We start from the raw sequence: 23,216 nt of genomic DNA on the forward strand, positions 1-23,216 counted from the left end.
CATCAATCTTTTTCTTTCTGTTCTTCAGATGGGACAATTTCTATTGGTCTACCTTCAGATTCACTGATTCTGATATTGAACTCATCTAATGAAATTTTTATTTCAATTACTGAACTTCAAACTCTACCCTTTTTATTTGGTTCTTTTTATTTTTTATTTTTTTAAAATATATATTTTATTGATTTCTTACAGAGAGGAAGGGAGAGGGATAGAGAGCTAGAAACATCGATGAGAGAGAAACATCAATCAGCTGCCTCCTGCACACCTCCTACTGGGGATGTGCCCGCAACCAAGGTACATGCCCTTGACCGGAATCGAACCTGGGACCCTTCAGTCCGCAGGCCGACGCTCTATCCACTGAGCCAAACCAGTTAGGGCTATTTGGTTCTTTTTAATAATTTCTCTTTTTCTATTTAGATTCCCTATATTTCCTTTAATTCTTTTGATATGTTTATAATAGCTGCTTTGAAATCTAATTGTTAAATTCAATATGCTGTTTAGAACTATTCTATTTTTTCCTTAGGACAATGTAACACTTTCCTATTTCTTTGCAAGTCTAGTAATTTTTCATTGAAAACTTGACATTGTATAGAGTATGTTGTACACTCTGTTTTGTTCTGAGGGTTGTTGCTCTTTTTTTTAGTAGGCAGTTACTTTCCCTGGATGCAAGCTATGAAATCTGTCTTCACAATAGGCAACCTTTGAAGTCTTTGCTAATGTTTGTTTGTTTTTAAGTCTGGCTCTCTAAGGTTCCTCTCTGTACTGGCATTGATAGTCAACCAATAATGTGGGTAGAGTTTATCTTCAGACAAGTTAAACCAGCAATGCTTTTACCACTGCTGCATAAGCTGTGTGTGGGTTGAGGATGGCCTTCCAAAGAACAGAACATTCACAATCTCCTCCAGGTTTTTAATTTTTGCTAGACGCCCTGGGATCTCCTGTGTGAATGTATAGTTTATCAATTAGTCAGGGATGTCTGTAGAGTTTATTATTTTAATTCTTCTATAACTGTCTGCCTCTAGAATCTCCCCCTTAAATTTTTAGCAGCTTTGCCACTCAACTCAAATGGAATCTGCAAGTTTTCATTACCTGAGCTGGATGTATAGCAATGCCCTCCAAACAAGAATGCCAAAAAGTTGCTGTTCTTACCAGATTTAGCAGCAGTTTTTCATGAAAAGACACTTCTCAAGTATTTACCCGCATCTGGTCACTTTCTAGGGCTCTAAAATGTTTGATTTAAAAAAAATTTTTATCATATATTTTTTATTTCAGAGAGGCAGGGAGAGGGAGATAGAGATAGAAACACCTATGATGAGAGAGAATCATTAATCGGCTGCCTCCTGCATACCCCTTACTGAGGATCAAGCCAACAACCCAAGCATGTGCCCTTGACTGGAATCGAACCCAGGACCCTCCAGTCCGTAGGCCAACTCTCTAAGCCAAACCAGCTAGGGCTGATTTTAATAATTTTTAATAATAAACTTGCTACCTGTGGAGGGAAATTGGTCAACTTCCTTATGCAGCCATTACCAGAAGTAGGATTTGCCATATTATTTTGGAAAAAATTCAGAGATTATCTAATTTTATTAATGTATATTTCAGAATGTATCTCTACTACTCAGGGACTCTTTAGGAATCAACATAATCACAATTCTATTATTGTATCTAAAACAATTAACATTCAGTGTGGGGTGGAGGGGGTCAATGGGAAAAAAGGGGGAACATCTGTAACACTTTCAACAATAAAGATACATTTAAAAATATAACAATTGCCAAAACTGGTTTGGCTCAGTGGATAGAGCGTCAGCCTGCGGACTGAAAGGTCCCAGGTTCGATTCCGGTCAAGGGCACATACCTTGGTTGCGGGCACGTCCCCAGTGGGGGGTGTGCAGGAGGCAGCTGATCGATGTTTCTCTCTCATCGATGTTTCTAACTCTCTATCCCTCTCCCTTCTTCTCTGTAAAATATCAATAAAATATATTTAAAATATATATATATAACAATTAACACTCAATGTTTAATTTCCCCTCAAATTATCTCATGAGTACTTTTGAAATTGTGTTATTTGAATCGGGATCAAATAAGGTACATGTATTCTATTTGGTTGATATGTCTTTCAAGTCTCTTTTAATCTATAACTTCTCCTCCACATCCATCCTCTCTTTTTGTCTTAAGTTCTCCCTCCTTGTCTTTATTATATTTGCCCTTTTTTGTTGTTTGTTGAAAAAATTGTGTTTTTTTAATCTTTTACAGTTATTAATCTGGCTTTTGCCATTTGGATCCCTGTGGTGTAGTTTAATGTGTTCCCTGCATTTCATGTAAAATCTAGTTTAGATTACATTCAATTTTTTTGGTTGAAATTCCTCATGGGTGATGTTGTGTCCTTCTATTAGAAGGTGCCTAATGACTGTTGTCTCACTTTCTGTGATATGAAGAGTCTTTGATGATCATGCCTAAATCTCTTAATTCATGAGGTGGCAAAATGTCAATTTCCTTTGGATTCATGATCAGCAGTTTGGTTTCCCTGAGGTACAGTTTTTAAGGAAAAGATAGGATAAATGATTCTTTCACTTTATTTTCCAGTATCCAAAATAATAGCTCTCTTGCATCCTTCAAAGGTGCTTGTTGTTACTTTTTAACCACTATTTTAAATGTTTCTTTATGAGTCTCTATTTATGCTTATCAAATTTGAGGTACCAATCATATGATCCATTATGCAATCCTTCCCTCCATTGTTACTTCCATTGTACTTTAAATGTTTCTCCTTGTTCCCTCAATATCTTTCTACAAACCACCAAATCAACATATCTCAACTGCTTCTTGTTAAGATCCCACATTTAGAAGACAGGTTATAGCTTTTTCTGACTAAAAAAAATTCTTATTGAATGTCATTTTCTATTTTTTCAAGCTTCTGGTAGTTTATCACCAATTTAACATATAAGCTTTAACTTTTAAATGCAGCACTCAGTAATAAAAATGTGGTTTTCTATATTCATGTAGTTGCTCTATTTCCTTATAAATTTCAATTTATGGTAGATATCAGGTTTGGGCTACTATTTTATGCTTAAGTATTGGTTATTGATTTTGAATATTAAAATATATTCTTAAGTGTACAAAAATCACTCAATTTTTTTTGCCAACTCGGCATTTTTTAAAAAAAGCCACAGAGAAGACAAAATGAAAAAGTTGTCAACCAAAACTTCATAGAAATCTTTAAAAGTCATTATAATCATATCCTATATAATAAAAGCCTAATATGCTAAGTGTCCGACCATTCGTTCGACCGTTCAACCAGTCGCTGTGATGGGCACTGACCACCAGGGGGCAGATGCTCCGACTGGTAGTTAGCTTGCTGCTGGGGACCAACCGATTGGGACTAGGCGAGATGGGCCGGACACGCCCTGGAGTCCTCCCGCAATCTCTCCCCAGCCCCAATCATGTACTGGTGGGGTCCCTTGGCCTGGCCTGCACCCTCTCGCAATCCGGGACCCCTCAGGGGATGTTCGAGAGCCAGTTTGGGCCTGATTCTCGCAGGCTGGAATGTTGGTAAATTGGCTTATGAAATTATGAAATGTTGGTAAATTGGCTTTTGGTAGATAGCTTAGCGTACTTATTCCACACAGCACCTGATCAACCTACACTGGTAAATTTCACTTGTTCCAACTTCAAATTATTGGGAAACAGAGCATGTAGTTGGTTTAACTTAGCTCAGATATTCACTGCCAATTTAATCTTACGTGCTGGTGGCACATGGTATATTGGGATGACTTAGGAGAGTGGGTTTGAGTGAGTTCCTTCAAAATAGTGGATGGGTAGGGACAGTGATTGGTATGCCTTCTACACCTGCCAGAGTACACATTATTAAATGGTAGAAACAGGATTCTAAACTTGGTTATTTGATTTTATCTAAATTTCATGCCTTTATGTGAAGATGTATCATCACATAAGGCTATTAAGGTAAGTTTCATTGAGTCATGACTTCTGAGCATGATGATATTGTGAGATACATGGGAAAGTTTCTGAAATTATAGTATACAGTTGTTAAGTCAGAACTTGTCAAATATCAATGAGTTTAGAAAAATATATCTACAACTTCTAATGCTATGTATATTTAGAAAATTGATCTCATTTACCAATATGGAATTGTACTTTCTTTCCTTAATAGGCCAAAAATAAGTTTAATGCAAAACAAGCAAAAGAAGACTATCTAGAGTATTGCAGACTTACTGAAGAACTTATGGCTGGAAAGGAGAAACAATTTCAGGATTATGCCAGAGAAGTAATTAAATTTGAATCTGAATCAACAAATAAACATATTTATCCTCTTGTAAAATCTGTACAGAGAGGACCTGGAGGTGGCCATGGACCAGTTCTTATGGGCAGAGGTGGATTAAGACCTAGCTATCAGACAAATGATTTCACTGGAGTCCAGCTCCCTTCTTATAATTCGCAGGGATCAAAATATAATAATTTTCAAAAGTCTAAGGCAAGGCTAGGTTTTACATGGTAGGAAAGTTTAGATTGAGAGACTAAATTGTAGCTAATACTATAAGCTCCAAATGTAAGTGAATTACTTGCTTACAATTTAATAAAGCTGCTCTTCATCTAAGTACAATTATGTTGGATCTTCACCATTGAAGGTTAATTCATTTTTGATAAAAATATATACACAAAATAAAATGTATAATTTAGTCACTTAAAAATGTGTTCAGTGGCATTTATATTCATAATATTGTATAACCATTACAATTATCGAGTTCCAGAACCTTTTCATTGCTCAAATGAAAACCCTGTACCTATTAAGCAATCACTCCCCATCCTCCTCTCCATAGCCCCTGGCAACCACTAATCTGCTTTGTCTCTGTGGTTTTGCCTATTTGGATATTTTATATAAATGGAATCATACTGTGGCCTTGTCTCAGACTTATTTAGCATATTTCCAAGGTCTATCTAATGTCCTACCATCATCAGCACTTCATTCCTTCTTATAGCTGCATGGAAGTACTACTTTTCTCTTCAGAAAATTGTGTACCATTCAGTACTTAAACTTTAGTTTCAAATAACACTAATAATATGATTACCGAATACAATTTATGGCTTGTGGTTTATTTTATAGTATATCTCACTAGACGTGCAAATTGCCATGTTTTAAGGTCAGTTGAAATAATTCTTCTACATGTAGTTAGGCAGCAAACTTGATACAAGTTCAGTGTCTTGTTATGAATTGCATTCCCCTGCTCCTTTTAAGTTTCTTGACTGTGGTATAAAATGCAGAATACAAATTTTACCATCTTAAACATTTTTAAGAGTACAGTTCAGTAGTATACTAGTATATTCACATTGTTGTGTAACCAATCTCCGGATCTTATCATCTTGCAAAACTGAAACTATATACCCATTAAACAACTCTCCATTTTCCCTCCCCTCAGCTCCTGGGACCTACCATTCTACTTTGTTTCTATGAATTTGACCACTTTAGACACCTCATTAAGTAGAATTTATTTCCATTAGCATAATGTTCTCAAGGTCATCTAATGTTGAAGCATGTGCCAGAATTCCTTTCTTAAAACAATATGAAATTATATATATATACTAGAGGCCCAGTGCACGAATTTGTGCATGGGTGGGGGCCCATCGGGCTGGGTTGGCTGGGGGGACAGGACATGGGAGGTTGGCTGGCTGACCCTGCCTCCGATTAGGGTGGGGGTCTGATCAGGGTGGGGCCAGCCAGGAGGAGGGGCCACAGGCAGTTAGCAGGCTGGCCCTGCCCCCAATCAGGGGGGGAGTGGACTGACTGGGGGTGAGGCCAGATGGGGGGAGGGGCTGCAAGTGGTTGGCCCTGGTTGAACTCCAGGTCGAGGGGACAATTTGCACATTAGCCTTTTATTATATAGGATATCCCAAACTTACTTTATTCCTTCATTAATGAACACTTGGGTTATTTTCATCTCTTGGCTGTGGTGAATAATGCTGCTGTAAACACTGGTGTGCAAATCTCTGAAATAATCTTTAAATTCTTTTGGATATATGCTCAAAAGTTAAATTGCTTTATGACAATTGTTTAAAATTTTCTTAAGAACCATCATACTGTTTGGACCATAAGCTGCACTTTACATTCCCACAACATTGCACCAGGGTACGCATCTTCACTAACATATCCTATATAATAAAAGAGTAATATGCAAATTAACCATCACTCCGCTACACCCACAAGTCACGCCCACAAGCCAATCAGGAGCGAATATGCAAATAAACCCAACCAAGATGGCTACGGCCACAGAGAGCAGGAGGGAGGCTTGGGTTTCCCCAGCAATGGAGGAAGCCAAGCTTTCTGCCTGCCCTTGCCGGCCTAGGCCTCCAATCAAGGCTACAAAGTTTCAATGATAAGAAGATCCAGGGATCCTCAAACTTTTTAAACGGGGCCAGTTCACTGTCCCTCAGACCGTTGGAGGGCCAAACTATAGTTAAAAAAAAAAACTATGAACAAATTCCTATGCGCACTGCGGGCCTGGGACGAGTCGGCTGCTAAGCAGGACAGGCAGCGGCACCCGGTGGGCCGGATAAATATCCTTGGTGGGCCGCATGTGGCCCGCGGGCCGTAGTGTGAGGACCCCTGCATAAACCCAAACAGAAATGGCGGCAGCCACGGAGCTGGAAAGAGCAGGAGGCTAGGGTTGCCCCCAGCGATGGAGGAAGCCAAGCTTTCCACACATCCTGGCCGGCCCAGGCCTCGCTTAAGGCTACAAAGTTTCAATTATAGAAGATACATAAATCCCAATAGAAATGGCTGCAGCCACAGAGCGAGCAGAAGGCTTGGCTCTGCTCCAGGCTACAAAGTTTCAATTGTAGAAGATAAATAAACCCCAGATACCAGGTCCTCCGCTTGGGTCGCCCGGGGCTGTGGCCGGCCTTCAAACCACCACAGGCCCCTCGCCCAGGCTGCCCCACGCCCCAAGGGAACCCCCACCCTGATCCGGGACACCCTTCAGGGCAAACTAGCTGGCCCCCACCTGTGCACCAGGCCTCTATCCTATCTAATAAAAGAGTAATATGCAGATTGATCATCACTCCAACACACAAGATGGCTGCCCCCATGTGGTCAAAGATCCTGCCCCCATGTGGACACAAGATGGCCACCACAAGATGGCCAGCAGGGGAGGGCAGTTGGGAGGGACCAGGCCTGCAAGTGAGGGCAGTTGGGGGCGATCAAGCCTGCAGGGGAGGGCAGTTAGGGGTGACCAAGCCAGCAGAGGCAGTAAGTTGGGGGTGCCAGGCCTGCAGGGAAAGGCAGTTAGGAGGGACCCAGGCCTGCAGGGGAGAGCAGTTGGGGGGGACCAGGCCTGCAGGGGAGGGCAGTTAGGGGAAAACAGGCTGGCAGGGGAGCAGTTAGGCATCAATCAGGCTGGCAAGGGAGTGGTTAGGAGGTGATCAGGCTGGCAGGCAGAAGCGGTTAGGGGCAATCAGGAAGGCAGGCAGGCGAGCAGTTGGGAGCCAGCAGTCCTGGATTGTGAGAGGGATCCCAGATTGGAGAGCGTCTAGGCTGGGCTGAGGGACACCCCTCCTCCTGGTGCATGAATTTCATGCACCAGGCCTCTAGTTTTGATAATAGCCATCCTAACGGACATGAGGTGCTATATCATTGTGGTTTTGATTTACAGTTCCAGTTTATCAGTTGTGAATTTACCAACATTGGAGAAATGTTATTTGAGTCCTTTTGAGTTTTTTCATCCATTGCTTTTTTGGTTGAATTGTAGTTCTTTACATACTGTAGATATTAACCCCTTATCAGGTATGATTTGAAAAAATTTCTCCTCCATTTCCCAGACAAATAGGTTATCTTTTCACTGTTGTCCTTTGCTTACTGTTTTTTTAAAATAAGCAAATATGTGTATTTTCATTTCACTCTTGCATAAAACAATTTTTTTCATTTATTATATCCTAGAGATCATTCCAGTATATAAAGACCCTCATTTCCCCCCAAATGGCACAGTATTCTGTTGCATGTTTGTACCAGTTTACTCAACCAGTGGCATACCAATAGATATGATCTCGTCTTTACTACTATAAATTCCTGCAAATAACAGCTTTGTTCCATATTTCCATTAGTGTATTTTTGAAATAGATTTCTACAAACGGAAATGCTGAGTATAGGTGTAAATTACGCAGATCATCATTCTCTCAGGGACCAAGTCTTATAGCAAAAATATTTGATGTCATGATCCTCTCTGGGAATCTGATGAAACTTATAGCTCCTTGAGCAGTAAGGTGTACTATTCCCCCCACCCCACCCCAAACATTATGCATGTAATTTCAGGACTTCCACAACCATCCTCATAGGCTACACAGGGCAGTGAGTCTTGCCCATACCCCAGATTGTGATTAAGTATATCTGGGACAGGGATGGCCACCTATACTTTTTTTTTTTTAATAGCAAAGGTGGAAATTTTATTGAACAAGTACAGATTCCCACATGGGGAGAGGGAAAGAATCTTACAGCACAGACTCCCACGTGGGGAGGGGGAAAGAGTCCCCGGCCACCTATACTTTTAAAAAAACAAAACCAAAACGGTATAGATTATTCTGTAAGCAAAGCCATCATACCAAATCATATCTTCAGGGCTTATAGATCCCATGTTAAACAAATCCTGCTAAAAGACTAATGTAGCTGAATATTAAAAAGAACACTGTATACAATGATTCCAAAATTGTGTGCCAAGGGGATCTAAGGGACCATAGTGAACTCGCAATGGCACAACTGGTAGGATATTTTAGCCCTAGCTGGTTTGGCTCAGTGGATAGAGCATCGGCCTGTGGACTGAAGGGTCCAGGGTTCGATTCCGGCCAAGGGCACATGCTCAGGTTGCAGGCTCCATCCCCAGTGGGGAGTGTGCAGGAGGCAGCCGACTGATGGTTCTCTCTCATCATTGATGTTTCTATCTCTCTTTCGCTCTCCCTTCCTCTCTGAAATCAATAAAGAAATATATATTTTTAAAAAAACAACAAAAAAACAATGATTATTTAAATGTTTTATAACCAACTTAACTGAGTGAAGGATAAAACACTGAAAACATAGTTTTCTCCCTAACATATATAATTTGATTCTATTGGGCTGGGCTTTCTACTAGAGTTAAGCACATTAAGAAAAAAAAAAAAAAGTCTGTGCAGCTTTTAAATTAATCACAGTTTAGTGTAAAGAATAGAATGGCAAAACACAGAACAGTGGATACATACTAGTAACTGCTCTAATCTGCTACTCTGAATAAAGAAACTCATAGCTAAAATTTGTGCAAATATGTAAACTAAAACCAAGACATTTTTGGTATTGAGGACTTTGGAGGGTGGGGGTAAAAAATTATGAACCAGCATTTAAAAATAAAAAGGAAATACAATATTAGATTAAGAAATGTTTAGTAAAGAAACCTAGAAAGCAATGAAAATAGAAAAAGCAAATTGATACTAAAAGTATTTTAATACACAATTTGCACAGTCCATATGAAGCACTTACATTTTACATATTCTCCTGGTTAAAGCATTTTAAAAAACACTCCAGAACCTGGAAGTTTAATAATATTCACCTGTTAATACACACAAATCACTGGATGGTCAGAATGTTTTTACCTAAGCATATATATTTTTTGTGACTAACTCTCAAGTTAGGTAGGTAAATTTTGCCTATATACATCTCATTTAAATAACAACCAAAGAAGAAACCAAAAACTAGAGTCAATTTTTCTTACAATTAACATTTGTATGCTTTTAGAACACTTAAACAGGAGGGCCAAGGATATAATAGTATTCCTAATGCTGGGAAATTAAAAAGCAAATGGGCTTTTCTACTAGATAGTAATGCAAATTCCAAGTGTAACCTTTAAAGCTTGCTGAGGCAAAAAGACACATCGCAATTGGAAGCATCATGATTAAACATTTACACTAGGATTTATTCCTAAACCTTCTGGAAATCGTCACTGCTGGCTAAATTCTTAAAGAAGTTCAGAATTGTTAAACACACATATTCTATATCTCCATGGGTAAAATAAAATTGTATTTTAGTTTATTTTCATTATTTAGCTTTTAATAAAAATAAAGGTGAAATAAACAATTTTAAAAATAGAAAACAAACTATTTATTATAGTATAGTTTATTTAATACAAACTGTAAAAATTGATATAGTTTCAGAGTTTAAATTCCACAAAATGCAGTTTGCAGAAAACAATTTAACAGTTACTAGACTAATGATAAGAGAAGCAGCATTTTGAAACATTTTACAATTGTAATAAGAGCTTTATTCCTAAATTTCATTAAAAAAATATACATCACAGTGACTTTGAACTAGGAAAAGAAGTGCTTTAACTTGGTTTTTCCCTTCCACAATGAGAGCAGCCACAACTTTTAACATCCCCACATACAAATACCCAATTCACTTATTGATCCTTCCAAACACTATAAACACTCAAAGGGGAAGAAAACACACACCAGTAAACAGGAATTTGCTTTAAGAAGAAAAAAAAAAGGGGGGGGGGATGTGGGGGAAACACAAGTCAGCCCCACCACTCCCTCCCGTGCCTCAACAAATCCCTTCTCCTACCTTGCTGACGGAATTTTAAAAATTTATGTGATTTTTCTTTTCCTTTAATATTGACTTCTTGTGTCACAGCCCAGCCCAGAGTTTGCCTTTGCCTGAACCCTTTAGGCAGCTGGAAAGCCCACTACAGGCAGGAGTCAGCCAGTGCTGTATTTCCTGGAGTTTACTTTTAAACAAGTATTTATAACAAAACACATCTTTTCACGATAAACCGGTTATAAAACTACAATCCTTGGAGACTCCATTCAATTCTAAATGTATGAATAATAAACTGAATAATTATAGTAAACATGACCAAAAGGTAACAGAAAAATGACTTTTGTTTCTCTATAACAATCATCTATATGGTGTATATTTAAAGTATCTTCTGGTGAAGGTAAACAGAACCAAGTTTCTATAGAAATTTATTAAAGGTTCAAAGTCTGATTTAAAAAAATTGCCACCTAGGGTGAAGCACAACGAACTACTTATTAAAAAACATACTAACGTGAAAACAAATTAGAACTGTCAGTTAATACCATACTCAAAATACCAGAAACCCAATGTGTTCCTGTCCTTAACATTAAAAAATCTTTACTTTTCAGTTTTCTATCTATCACTGGGTACAAGAATCAAAAGTAATTCAATAAAGCCAATATGAATCAATATCACACTTGTGCAGAGTCAAATTCTTTAAAAATTCTGTGAAGGCTTTGATTTTAAGGAGCTTAAGAACTACAATGGTCTATGTATGAATTCTCTCACTGTGTAATTTTAAATATTTTAAAGCAATCAAGCAGCTCCTCTCTCTACTGCTCATTTAGTAGCAATCACTCTGTTGTGTCAATTTCTGTGGAAGAAAAAGTGTTCACTTGAAATAATAATCATGAAAAATTTCTCAGGCAATAAAGACAAACTTATTTAAATCTTTAAGAGGATATTAAGTCAAAGATACTTAGAGGTTCCCAGCTGGTGTGCCTCAGTGGTTAAGCATTGACCTATGAACCAGGAGGTCACTGTTCAATTCCTGGCCAGGGCACATGCCCGAGTTGAGGGCTCAATCCCCAGCAGGGGGCGTGGAGGAGGCAGCTGATCAATGATTCTCTCTCATCATTGATGTTTCTATCTCTCTCCCTCTCCCTTCCTCTCTGAAATAATTATATATATTTAAAAAGATTCTTAGAGGTAAACTGTAAGCTCAGACATAACTATAAAATTACAAGAAGGTATTAAATAGCTGACTTTTAGGAAAACCGAGTGTGTTCAAAGTAATAACTTAAGGTGGTACAACTATTAAAAATGTAGTGGGAGGAAAGGACCATTTGAGCTGTGTGCTATTCAGATGCAAAGGAAGACTTGAGGTACAGTAAATGCTATTTAATCATTTTCTAAATGTTCTTTATATTCTGAATATAAAACCTACCTGACTGACACCTATCATCTCCTTTGCCAAAATCTGTTCTATTGTTAAAACAGCTAATAAAGCTTTTTTTTTTTTAAAAAAGGCTTAGCATGGAGTTGGTCTTCTGATAACCAAAATAAAATACTTATAGAAATTGCTAAATTTTCCCCCTTTTGTTACTTGCCTATAATTCTTAGTAGATAAAGCTCTGGGATCAGACAATACAGAAGTATGTTTACTTATCGTGGCTTTTTTTAAAAAATAGAACTTGATTAGAAATCCTTTCTTAAATAGCATCTTTCTTGATGTGCAAAAAGTATATAACAAAGATTTTAAAAATGCAATGTACTGAATTTAAAATAAACAATAACTAATTTAAAATATATAAGAGATTATACACTCAAGACTCAATTACCCTAATGTGGGTATGTGTTCAAAGTTTTAAAGGAATCAACCACCCTGAATTATCATAAACATCTATTACTTTTATATTCAAGGAAAAAATTAGAAAGACTCCACTGTGGATATTTGTTTCAAGGAGTTCCAAACAATCATATAATTACCCTATTACTCATTATGCAAACAGCTACTACCATACATAATGCCAAATGTATCATTAATGTATTAATCACATTATGTTAAGCACTGCTTCATTTAGTACTAACAGCATTGACTAGCTACTGGGTTTACCAAGAAACTGACACTATATTGACAAATATTAAAGTACAAAACACTCTAGAAGTTACTATTAATTGGAATTCTAAAATTTCTTTTCAAATGAGGCAGGTTTTGTGTTTGCTGGATGTTCAGTATTTTATTTAGAAATTACAGAATAAAAGGCCACATCACAAAAATAGCAATGTACAACACATAAAATTCTAAATGAACTTTAGATATCTTTAGTGTTTAACTCTGTTAGCTATCAAATTTTGCAATTTTCTACTCTAAGTGGCAATGTTATACATGCCCAGTTAAAATAATGTTAACAGTAATGATATAAACCACTTGAATAGAAAGAAACCAGTCATAAACATGCTACAGCCCACTATGATACATATATTAAAAAGAGATATTTTCTTGCCATTTGAAACAGCTATGAGAATTAGTGCAGTTTAAGTTACACACACACACACACACACACACACACACACACACACACACACACACACCCCAAGAACACAAACAAAACATGCAGAATTAACACTCAACTCTATATAGGTCAGTGGCCAAAAAAGATAAGTCTTATCAATACTAACAACTTTTAGAATCAAACTTAAAAGATTTGCACAAGTGGTATGCTTTAGTGAGAAAAGTATTTTTCCATTTTAGAGAAGGATAATAAACAAGGTTCTCTAAAAGCAAATGAAATCAACACAGATTGAGAATCACAGTCTGATCTTCCAAGATTACTTGTCAGAAGCTGTATAACAGCAAGTCAAGCTTAATCAGTACATCAACAGAAAAAAATACTCAACTATTTTTAGAGACAGTTAAGTAAAACAGAACTAGACATGAAAAATATTATCATGAAACAAGCTATGAGTGGAACTATAAAGAACAGCATATGAAATACTATATAAAGAACTAAATATCTATTTTAAAGCACAAATTACTATAACATCAAAAGTAATGCCTTAAGAACTCAAGTTATTAGGATCCTGTTTCTGCATAAAAATTACTATAAGCCATAAATCCAATCAGAAAATCTTTATAAGACTTCTATCAAGTGGCTTCTAAAGTTACTTTAATCATGAGTAATATAAGCTTTTGTAACAATGTATTCCAACAATCAGTTATATTTGTTTCCAAATGGCTGATCACACAAATTAAGGGATAGCGTGTTTGCTATTGGCTGATTGTTGCAACACAAAAATGTATACATGAAATAGTGAAACACAGCACACAGTATTACACCAAAGTGTTTTTCTCATTTCAAGTTTATTAAAACTTTAGCAGTACAAATTATCCAGCTTGCAGATTATCAAAAGATCAACTCAATAAAGTCCATGTTAAAAAAAAAAAAAAAAGGACAAACATAAACAACCCAAAACAATGAGAAGAGAGAAACAACATAAAGGAGATTCATTAGCAAGTCTCTAAAACTTAAAATTTGAGACAGAATGGAAATAAGTTTATACAACTCACTCATCCACTTTTGTCTTCATCTGTTCCAGGGCTTGATTCATGATCAAATTTTTTATTTTTATCATGTGCATGGTCATTTTCTTGACCCTTTGATTTTTGGTTTTCTTTTTCCACTGAGGATCTGGTCTTCTCATCCTCCTTATGTTTTAATGTGGAGAACTTTAATTCATTGTCCTGACTACTTTGTTTTATTTTTGCGAATGGACTTTGATCTCTATCAGCCTTTTTATCCCTATTATCATTTGAACTATTATGATCACGATTTTTAGAGTGCATTCTCCTCTCACCCTCAGAATTTTCTTTTCTGTGTGAACTCTTACCTTCTTGGTTTCTATGTTTTTCTTTGTTCCTGCTCTGACTTTCTTCTCTCTCTGAGCTCCGTGAATCTCTTCTCCTTCTCTTTCTATCTTTACTTCTCGATCGTCCTGGTGTAGCTCTTCTCTCTCGGCTCCGTGACCTTCCTCTTCTCCTGTACTCCTGCTCTCTGTATTTATGGTACTCCTTGCTTCTGCTGCGATCACGGTCATGGCTTCTGGATCGCACTCTTCTGCTTCTGTCTCTACTTCTGCTTCGTTCCCTTGTTCTACTATTGTAACTGTGTTTGCCTTTAGTTGTATCGCGTTCTCTACTTCTAGACTGTGCACGTCTATCCTTTTCCTTACTTTTATTATGATCATGCTCATTACTTTTTGATTCTAACTGTTTAGACTTCTCTTTACTTCTACTCCTTTCCTGATCTTTTCCTTTAGAATCGGACTTTTCTTTTTCTTTTGTATTCTCATGATCCTTTTCTTTACTCCTTGACCTCATCCTCTTTTCTTCATGTCTATTATGCTTTGTATCCCTTTCCTTACTCTTTGATTTCTCTTTGCTTTTACTCCTACTTTTAGATTTGGCCCTTTTCTTCACCTTGTTTTTATTATACTTATCATCTTTCTCTGAATTTCTTCTGACATCTCTCTCTTTGCTGTTAGATTTATGGTCTTTAATTTTCTTTTCCTTTTCACTTTTTCTGTTTGGACTCTCAGACACATGCCTGAGATCAGTTATTTTCTTCTCTTTTACTCTAACTGGGCTTCTTTGATTTTCTTTTATTTCATTTAACTCACTCCTAAAACATAAGAGGGGGGGAAAAAAGCCTTTTTATTAAGAAAAAACTGGTGTCATTAGCTAAAATGATATTCTATTTTCCTTAAGATACCCAGAAACGGCTACAAATAACTGGATGCACTATAGTAAAAATATATATATATATATTCACTACATTTGAAATAATATAATTAAATCTTACTTATCCCCTTTGATCCATCTTTCACCACTTGATACTCTCATTCTTTGAGCTCTCTGCATCTCTTGCCTCCAATGTGGAGGAGTCTCACTCCGTCTGAAACGATCCCTTGATCTGGATCTAGATGGAGTTCGATAACGCTTAAGAAAATAAAAAGGGGAAAATTAACTTACAAAAATATAAAAGCATTATACCATAGCTGAAGTGTATATATTTCTAGGTTCAAATAAAGTGTCTGATATTTCTATGCCCTCTAAAATAACTAAAATTTCTCCAATTTTCAGATAGGAAATCAATGAGAAAGAAATACTTTAAAAACATACTGAAATTCCAAATAAGCATTAACCACAGAAACTCTAGCCACCCACGCCTTCTCTACAGAACTGTCTATTTAAATGATGCTAAAGCAGAATAGTTTCAAGAACCCTCACAAGTTGCCAAGTTCCAATTTGGAAATATGTGATCTTGATGCTTCATATCAAAAAGTCCCATATTATTAAAAAACAAAAAAAAACAAGTAAATGTACAGATACTCATTTATTCAACCAGTAATTTTTCAACTCTTAGGATGGCCCACCACTCTACCACATACTGAGTAAATAAATATTAGTGAGTCAAGACACACCTGATTTTGCTCCCTTGGAACTTATATTCTACAAGGTTAGGAGAACAGAGACAGACATATTATCACAGACATGAAGCATATATTCAGCCACAATTAGAATGAATATAAAAGGAGAAGTAAAAGGCGCTCAGGTAATATATAACAAAGATATCTAACCTATTGCAGAGAAAGGGTAGAAAAGTTAAAATGATAAGTAAAAGCTAAAAACTACAGAATATGTATGAGGAGATACCTAAGGAAGGGTGAGGAAAAAGAGATAAAAGGGGGTGAGGATAGATGGGTGAGGAAGTACATGTTAGGCATAGAAATATACCATGTTTGAAGGTCCTGAGATAGGAAGAAATAGCATATTTTAGAAATGATCAGAAGACAGATCAGTGTGGCTAAAGACAAAATGGCAAAGGAAAGTAGCACTTGATAATCTGATGAAGTAAGCAAGGACTAGCTTTTGAGGTCTTGTAGGCCATGGTAATAATTTTGGACTTATCATAAGGAAAACAACAAAGGAGTGACATAATTAGATTTTAATTTTCAAATGATCACTCTGGAAAAAGATTACATCAGTGATTCTCAAAGTGTGGTTTAGGAATCCCAAGACTCAGTATAGTCTAGGGCAGCCGTGGGCAAACTACGGCCTGCGGGCCAGATCCGGCTGTTCAATCCGGTTCTCTTGCTCTCCCCTCCGCTCCTTTACTTTGAATTTATATTAGTTCACACAAACACTCCATCCATGCTTTTGTTCCGGCCCTCCGGTCCAGTTTAAGAACCCATTGTGGTCCTCGAGTCAAAAAGTTTGCCCAACCCTGGTCTAGGGATTTGTGAGGTCAAAATTATTTTCATAATATCACATTATTTGCCTTCTCCACTTTCATTCTTTACCACACAATGGAATTTTTCAGAGACAACCTGGCATGTTTTGATGTCTTTGCTTTCATAGCTAATAGATTATGTGCTTATATACAGTAGTCTTGTGTTTGAAATACTTCTCAGTTTTAATTTCCAGAAGAGTAAATATTAATAGATATAATCCACATCAACAAAAGCTCTTTTGAATCCTCAATAGTTTTTAAGAGTATAAAGAGGTCCTAAGATAAAAAAGTTTGAGAACTGCCATGAGAACAGTTAGGAAGGTATTTACAGTTCTGAGACTATACGATAAATTGAATTAAGATTACTGGAGCCGAAACCGGTTTGGCTCAGTGGATAGAGCGTCGGCCTGCGGACTGAAGGGTCCCAGGTTCGATTCCGGTCAAGGGCATGTACCTTGGTTGCGGGCACATCCCCAGTGGGAGGTGTGCAGGAGGCAGCTGATCGATGTTTCTCTCTCATCGATGTCTCTAACTCTCTATCCCTCTCCCTTCCTCTCTGTAAAATACCAATAAAATATATTAAAAAAAAAAAAAGATTACTGGAGTGGAGTTTGAGAGAAGCAAATAGATTTAGGAGGTTAATCTGAGAGGACTTGGTGATGAATAAGATATATATGGTAGCAAAGAAAGGAGAAAAACAAAATGATTCTTGGGCTTGAAATTTAAGTAACTGTACATGTGGTAGTGTTTGTCACGAGTCCAGGAATCTAAAGGAAGATTAGGTCTGAAGAGAAAGTGCTTATTGTATATACTGAGTTGAGGTGCCCATTAAGCAACTAAATGGCTGTCAAATAAGCCTTTGGTGAGAGAAGAACAGATGAAAATTTGACATTTATCAGCATATAGGGAGCCAATGAAGCCATGGGAGTGATGAGATTATCGAAGGAGCATATGCAAAATGAGAAGAGTTGGAACCCTGTTGTAGCACAATATTTAAAAGTGGGGTAGAAGGGTATGAACTGGCACTGGAAATGCAAGATAGAATAGCCAGAGATAGCAAGAAAATATGATGGGAGTAAAGCAAAAAGAGTATTACAGGTAGAGATATTAAGTAAGACAAAGACTGAAAGGATCCACTGGATTTTGTGACAGGAAGCTGACCACATGGCAAGTGCTGTTTTCAGCAGAATGGTAGAAGACAAACTGAAATGGCTGAGGAATGAGTAGGAAGTAAATAAATAATATACCTAAGTTTCTAAAATACTAAAAACACAGATATTTAAATTCTGACAGGGACAATCTAGTAAAGACAAAGGGGGTGGGAGAAAAGAGGTAAAGGGGGAGTAAGGGGAGATATCTGTAATACTATCAACAACAAAAATATATTTAAAACAGAAGATCGAATGTAAGAATAGAGTTAATTTTTAACAAGATTAGAGATATAGTGGTCAGGAAGTAACAAGGGGGCACAGCAAAGACCATCTCATTTTACACCATGTATTTGTAAAAATCCATTAAGAGGAGAAACCAAGATGGCGGCATAACGTATACACCTGTACGGGCTGCCTCTCACAACCACACCAAAACTACAACTAAAAGACAAAACATCTATCACCCAGAACCACGGGAAAGCTGGCTGAGTAGAAGTTCTACAACTAGAAGAAAAGAGCACTGAGACGTGCACAAGCGCGCAAAAGCTGAGGTACGCAGGCGTGCGAATTGAGCTGGCGGTTGGCAATTGGGTGCGCTGTTTCTTTCAACCCGAAGGGAGACACAGCTCCCCATTACTCTGAACTCCAGTTTCTGGCGAGACTCTGGGGACCCAGACCCGTACAGGGAGAAGCTGGACTGTCTGCCATCGGGTCGGAAAGTAAGGGTGGCTTTCTTGCAGAGCTGCCCGCAGGAATCATTGTTTACTGCGCTGGGGCACGGGATGAACTTGGAAACACGAAGACACAGAGACGGCTGACTGGCAGCCATCGCTGTTTGCCACGCCCTAGTGACTCCCTGAGACCCCACCCCGTCCAATTTAACAAACCCACCCAAACTGTGCGCAGCAGCTTTTGCATATAAATGGCCTGCCCTATTGCAGCTTAACCTAACAAACTGAAGCTCTGGTCAGACCAGGAGAAATCTGCAGACCTCGCTGTAGCTCCTGCTGGGTAGCCTCAGACAGTAGCTGACCTCCACGCCATTGGAGATCCAGAAGCCAGTGTACCTAGTGGTCAGTGTGAGATGACACCAGATTTCAACTTCTCACATCCATAAGTGACACATTCAAGAGGCAAACTCAGTGAGCACCAAAGCCCCACTGAAACAAGTTCTGCCCCATAAGCGTGTCTCCAGCACAGCAGTTCTTTCATTATAGACACAGCGGGTCCTCACAGCCAATTAGCCTGGAGGTAAATTCCTCCCAGTATACCAACAGCAATCAAGGCTTAACTAAAACAAGACTGTGCACTCAGCCTACAAAGGGGTGCACCAAGAGTATCCACCTCAGGTGATTGGGGTGGCTGAACCACTGGGCCCTATAGGTCACCTACCACACAAAGCCACTCCGTCAACACAGGGAAGCAGCCAGAATGCGGAGACAAAGAAACTTGTCATGAATGAAAGAAATGGAGGAAAGCAAACTATTGGACATAGAGTTCAAAACCACATTTATAAGGTTACTCAAGAATCTGCTAAAAACCTCTGAGGAACTTAGTGAGACCATTAAAGATCTTAATGAGAATGCCAAAAAAATGGAAAAGGACCAGTCAGAAATTAAGCATACACTGTCTGAAATAAAGAATATATAGTAATTCAATAGTAGATCAAAGGACCCCAAGAATCAAACCAAAGATTTGAAACATGAGGAAATAAAAAACACCCAAACAGAAAAACAAAAAGAAAAAAAGAATCCAAAAATATGAAGATAGTGTAAGGAGCCTCTGGGACAACTTTAAGTGTACCAACATCCGAATTATTGGGGTGCCAGAAGAAGAGAGAGAGCAAAATATTGAAAACCTATTAGAAGAAATAATGACAGAAAACTTTCCCTACCTGGTGAAAGAAATAGACTTACAAGTCCAGGAAGCACAGAGTACCCCAAACAAGAGGAATCCAAAGAAGACCACACCAAGACACACCATAATTAAAATGCCAAGGGCAAAAGACAAAGAGAGAATCTTGAAAGCAGCAAGAGAAAAACAGTTACCTACAAGGGAGCACCCATACGACTGTCAGCTGATTTCTCAACAGAAACTATGCAAGCCAGAAGGGAGTGGCAAGAAATATTCAAAGTGATGAATAGCAAGAACCTACAACCAAGATTACTCTATCCAGCAAAGCTATCATTTAGAATTGAAGGTCAGATAAAGAGCTTCACAGATAAGAAAAAGCTAAAGGAGTTCATCACCACCAAACCAGGATTATATGAAATGCTGAAGGGTATTCTTTAAGAAGAGGAAGAAGAAGAAAAAGGTAAAGATAAAAATTATGAACAACAAAATGACAACAAATACATACCTATCAACAAGTGAATCTAAAAATCAAGTGAATAAGAAATCTGATTAATAGAATAAACTGATGAATATAATAGAATCAGGGGCATAGAAAGGGAGTGGACTGACAATTCTCGGGGGAAAGGGGGTTTGAGGGGTGCAGGAAGAGATTGGACAAAAATCTTACACCTATGGATGAAGACAGTGGTGGGAAGTAAGGGCATGGGGTGGGGTGGGGAATCAGGTGGAGGGGAGCTATGGGGGGAAAAAAGAGGAACAGATGTAATAATCTGAACAATAAAGATTTATTTGAAAAAATCCATTAACATCCCATGGATTTTAAGTTTGGAAGTATTAACACAAACAAGTTACTATGAAAAGAGAACATAATTTAATACCCACACCTACTCTGAATTTTAGTTACTTACATATACAACTATTTAAGAAACACTCAAATTATTTTAAGATAAATGCAATACTATTAAGATTTATGGGAAGGCCAAGCTGGTTTGGCTCAGTTGGCCTGTGGACTGAAGGGTCCCGGGTTCAATCCCCAGTAGAGGGTGTGCAGGAGGCAGCCAATCAATGATTCTCTCACATTTTTGATGTTTCTATCTCTCTCTCTCCCTCTCCCTTCCTCTCTGAAATAAACAAAAAAATATTTATGGGAAAAGAATCACCTACCCTCGGTCCTCTTCCTTTAATTTTCCTGCCAGACCTAGTAACTAAAAGTCGCCTCTGGTATGAAGCAGGCTGGGAGTTAAGTGGATTACTAGAAGGAAGCAAAGAGAAAATTAAAACATTATTTTATAAAAATAAATCTGGGAAATATAGCTTTGCTGATCTAAAGTAATAAATTAAAAATCATATATAATCAGTGGTTTTCAACCAGGAATGTTATCAATGCCTAACAGTTATCTAGAAAAGTCGAAGCACTTTTTCAACAGTCAATGTCTGAAGAGGGTGCTATTGGTACAAAGTGCCCAGGAGTGAGGAATGCTAAAACCTTGTAATGCATGAGGATGAAGAACTAATTTGTCCCCAAATTCCAATTGTACCCTGTTGAGAAACATTGTTATATAATGATTACTAAGATGAAGTTAACCTGACAGTGCTAAGGAAAATCACCAGAAGAGCTCAGTATAGGCCATATGCTGTTGAGAGAATAGTTTTAAAACTACCTTATTCCAAAGTACCTTATTATCTTACTAGGGGCCTGGTGCACGAAATTCGTGCACTGGGGGGTTGGGGGTTCCCTCAGCCCGGCCTGCACCCTCCCCACTGGGAGCCAGCCTAAGCCAGCAGTTGGACAGCCTTAGCGCTGCCACGGAGGCTGGTGAGGCTCTCGCCACCGCCACTGCGCCCGCCAGCCGTGAGCCCAGCTTCTGGCTGAGCGTCGCTCCCCCTGCAGGAGCACAGGGGCTGCCAGGGGGCAGCTCCTGCATTGAGTGTCTGCCCCCTGGTGGCCAGTGTGCATTATAGTGACCAGTCGTTCTGTTATTCTGTCGATTTGCATATTAGCCTTTTATTAGATAGGATGAGTAGTTGTTCATTGATAATAAAACTATAGTGAAGTGTAATTATTGTGAATTAAGCAGAAAAAATGTAGTCTGAATTAGCAAGATGTTTATACCATGGTTTATACCAAAAAGGAAAACTATTTTCAAATAATGAGTTAATATTGATTAGCGTTAACAATATCCATGTAAGTTGTATTTGAAAAGGTCATTCTGAAGTAGTTCAAACATTTTCTCTTTAATATCTACTTCCTTAGAAACAACTTAATACCTGAGGAAAAATAAAAATCCAATCAATCAATATTAAAATAACAAAGAATTTTATGGTTTTACTGTATTATGAAAGTATTGGAGAATTGCTCAGAATTGTATTACTTTTACAACATTCCTCTTTGTTCATAAATAAGAGAAAGACTTCAACTTTTTATATAGAAAATTTCTGCAAGTATTTGAACATGATATCAATTTTCATTACCAAAATATCGTAAATCATGCAAAGAAAACAGCATTTTTTTCCCTATCAGAGAAACTGAAAATGGTTTTTACTTAGAAGTTTAATGTATACAAAATAATTGAACTGTACACTTCAAATGGGTGCATTTTATTTTATGTAAATTTGTCCTTAATGAAGTTCATTTTAAAAAGAAAAAAAGTTTAATGTATACAAATAACACAGTAAAACACATCTCATTTTTAAATGGAATTGACTTAGAATTCCACTTAACTTCATTTTAGCATTTACAGTGCTTATTTTTCTTATAAAGTAACTTTTACTCAAAATCTGTTTGCATTGTCAATTTATCCTTTTACCTATGTGGTTACTAGCAAAAAGGAGCTTTATGAACATTACCCTCTAAAGAAAGATTTCAATCTTGTGACAAAGTCACCAATTAAATTTTGTCTAAAATAAGCACACACTTTTTTTTAAAAAAGAGATTACGTTAAAGATTGTAAGGCACTACAAGGTATACACATGCACATACCACTCTCTCTCTCTGTCTCTTTCTCTGTTTTTCCTTTCTTTCTCATCAGCTTTAGGAGGACTTTTTCTCATTAGAAATCTATTTTCAGGTATAGGAGGGATCTCTTCTGGACGGACAGTAGACTGGGGTTGTGCATCAAGATTTTCAGCCTCACTTTCACTAGATGCGCTTAATAGAAACACAAAACAAGTTTCATTGAGTCATTATGTGTCTACTCCAAATTTCCAATTGTTGGTATTTCTTTTCTTTAAGATATCACAATATATACACCATCCTATACCCGTGACAAACCAACTAACCAACCAAAAATTAAAACCAAACGTCTCCATTGTTACAGTTTTAAAAAGGATTTCCCACTAAAATGGGCCCAAAATATGAAATTCCTTGGACAATGTAAACTT

General features: G+C 37.6%; 2 protein-coding genes across 16 annotated transcripts in view; one reads left to right on the plus strand and one right to left on the minus strand.

Annotated features, from left to right (window-relative positions):
* The window catches only part of CFAP210 (cilia and flagella associated protein 210), a 28,393-nt gene extending 23,695 nt beyond the window's left edge, over positions 1 to 4,698 (plus strand). For both annotated transcript variants that reach the window (XM_080670248.1, XM_080670247.1), the window contains exon 9: positions 4,166 to 4,698. In XM_080670248.1, coding sequence (XP_080526374.1) covers positions 4,166 to 4,510 — 345 coding nt within the window. In that variant the 3' untranslated portion in view covers positions 4,511 to 4,698. The remainder of the gene's footprint in view (positions 1 to 4,165) is intronic.
* An 8,386-nt stretch (positions 4,699 to 13,084) lies between these two features.
* PPIG (peptidylprolyl isomerase G) overlaps positions 13,085 to 23,216 on the minus strand; it is a 45,986-nt gene continuing 35,854 nt past the window's right edge. For all 14 annotated transcript variants that reach the window (XM_080670181.1, XM_080670177.1, XM_080670184.1 and 11 more), the window contains 4 exons: positions 22,816 to 22,983; positions 21,000 to 21,087; positions 15,400 to 15,536; positions 13,085 to 15,219 (listed from right to left, as the gene is read on the minus strand). In XM_080670181.1, the coding sequence (XP_080526307.1) occupies positions 14,109 to 15,219; positions 15,400 to 15,536; positions 21,000 to 21,087; positions 22,816 to 22,983 (1,504 nt within the window). In that variant the 3' untranslated portion in view covers positions 13,085 to 14,108. The remainder of the gene's footprint in view (positions 15,220 to 15,399; positions 15,537 to 20,999; positions 21,088 to 22,815; positions 22,984 to 23,216) is intronic.

The sequence above is a fragment of the Plecotus auritus genome (assembly GCF_963455305.1).
Source record: "Plecotus auritus genome assembly, chromosome: 5".
Lineage (NCBI taxonomy): Eukaryota > Metazoa > Chordata > Mammalia > Chiroptera > Vespertilionidae > Plecotus > Plecotus auritus.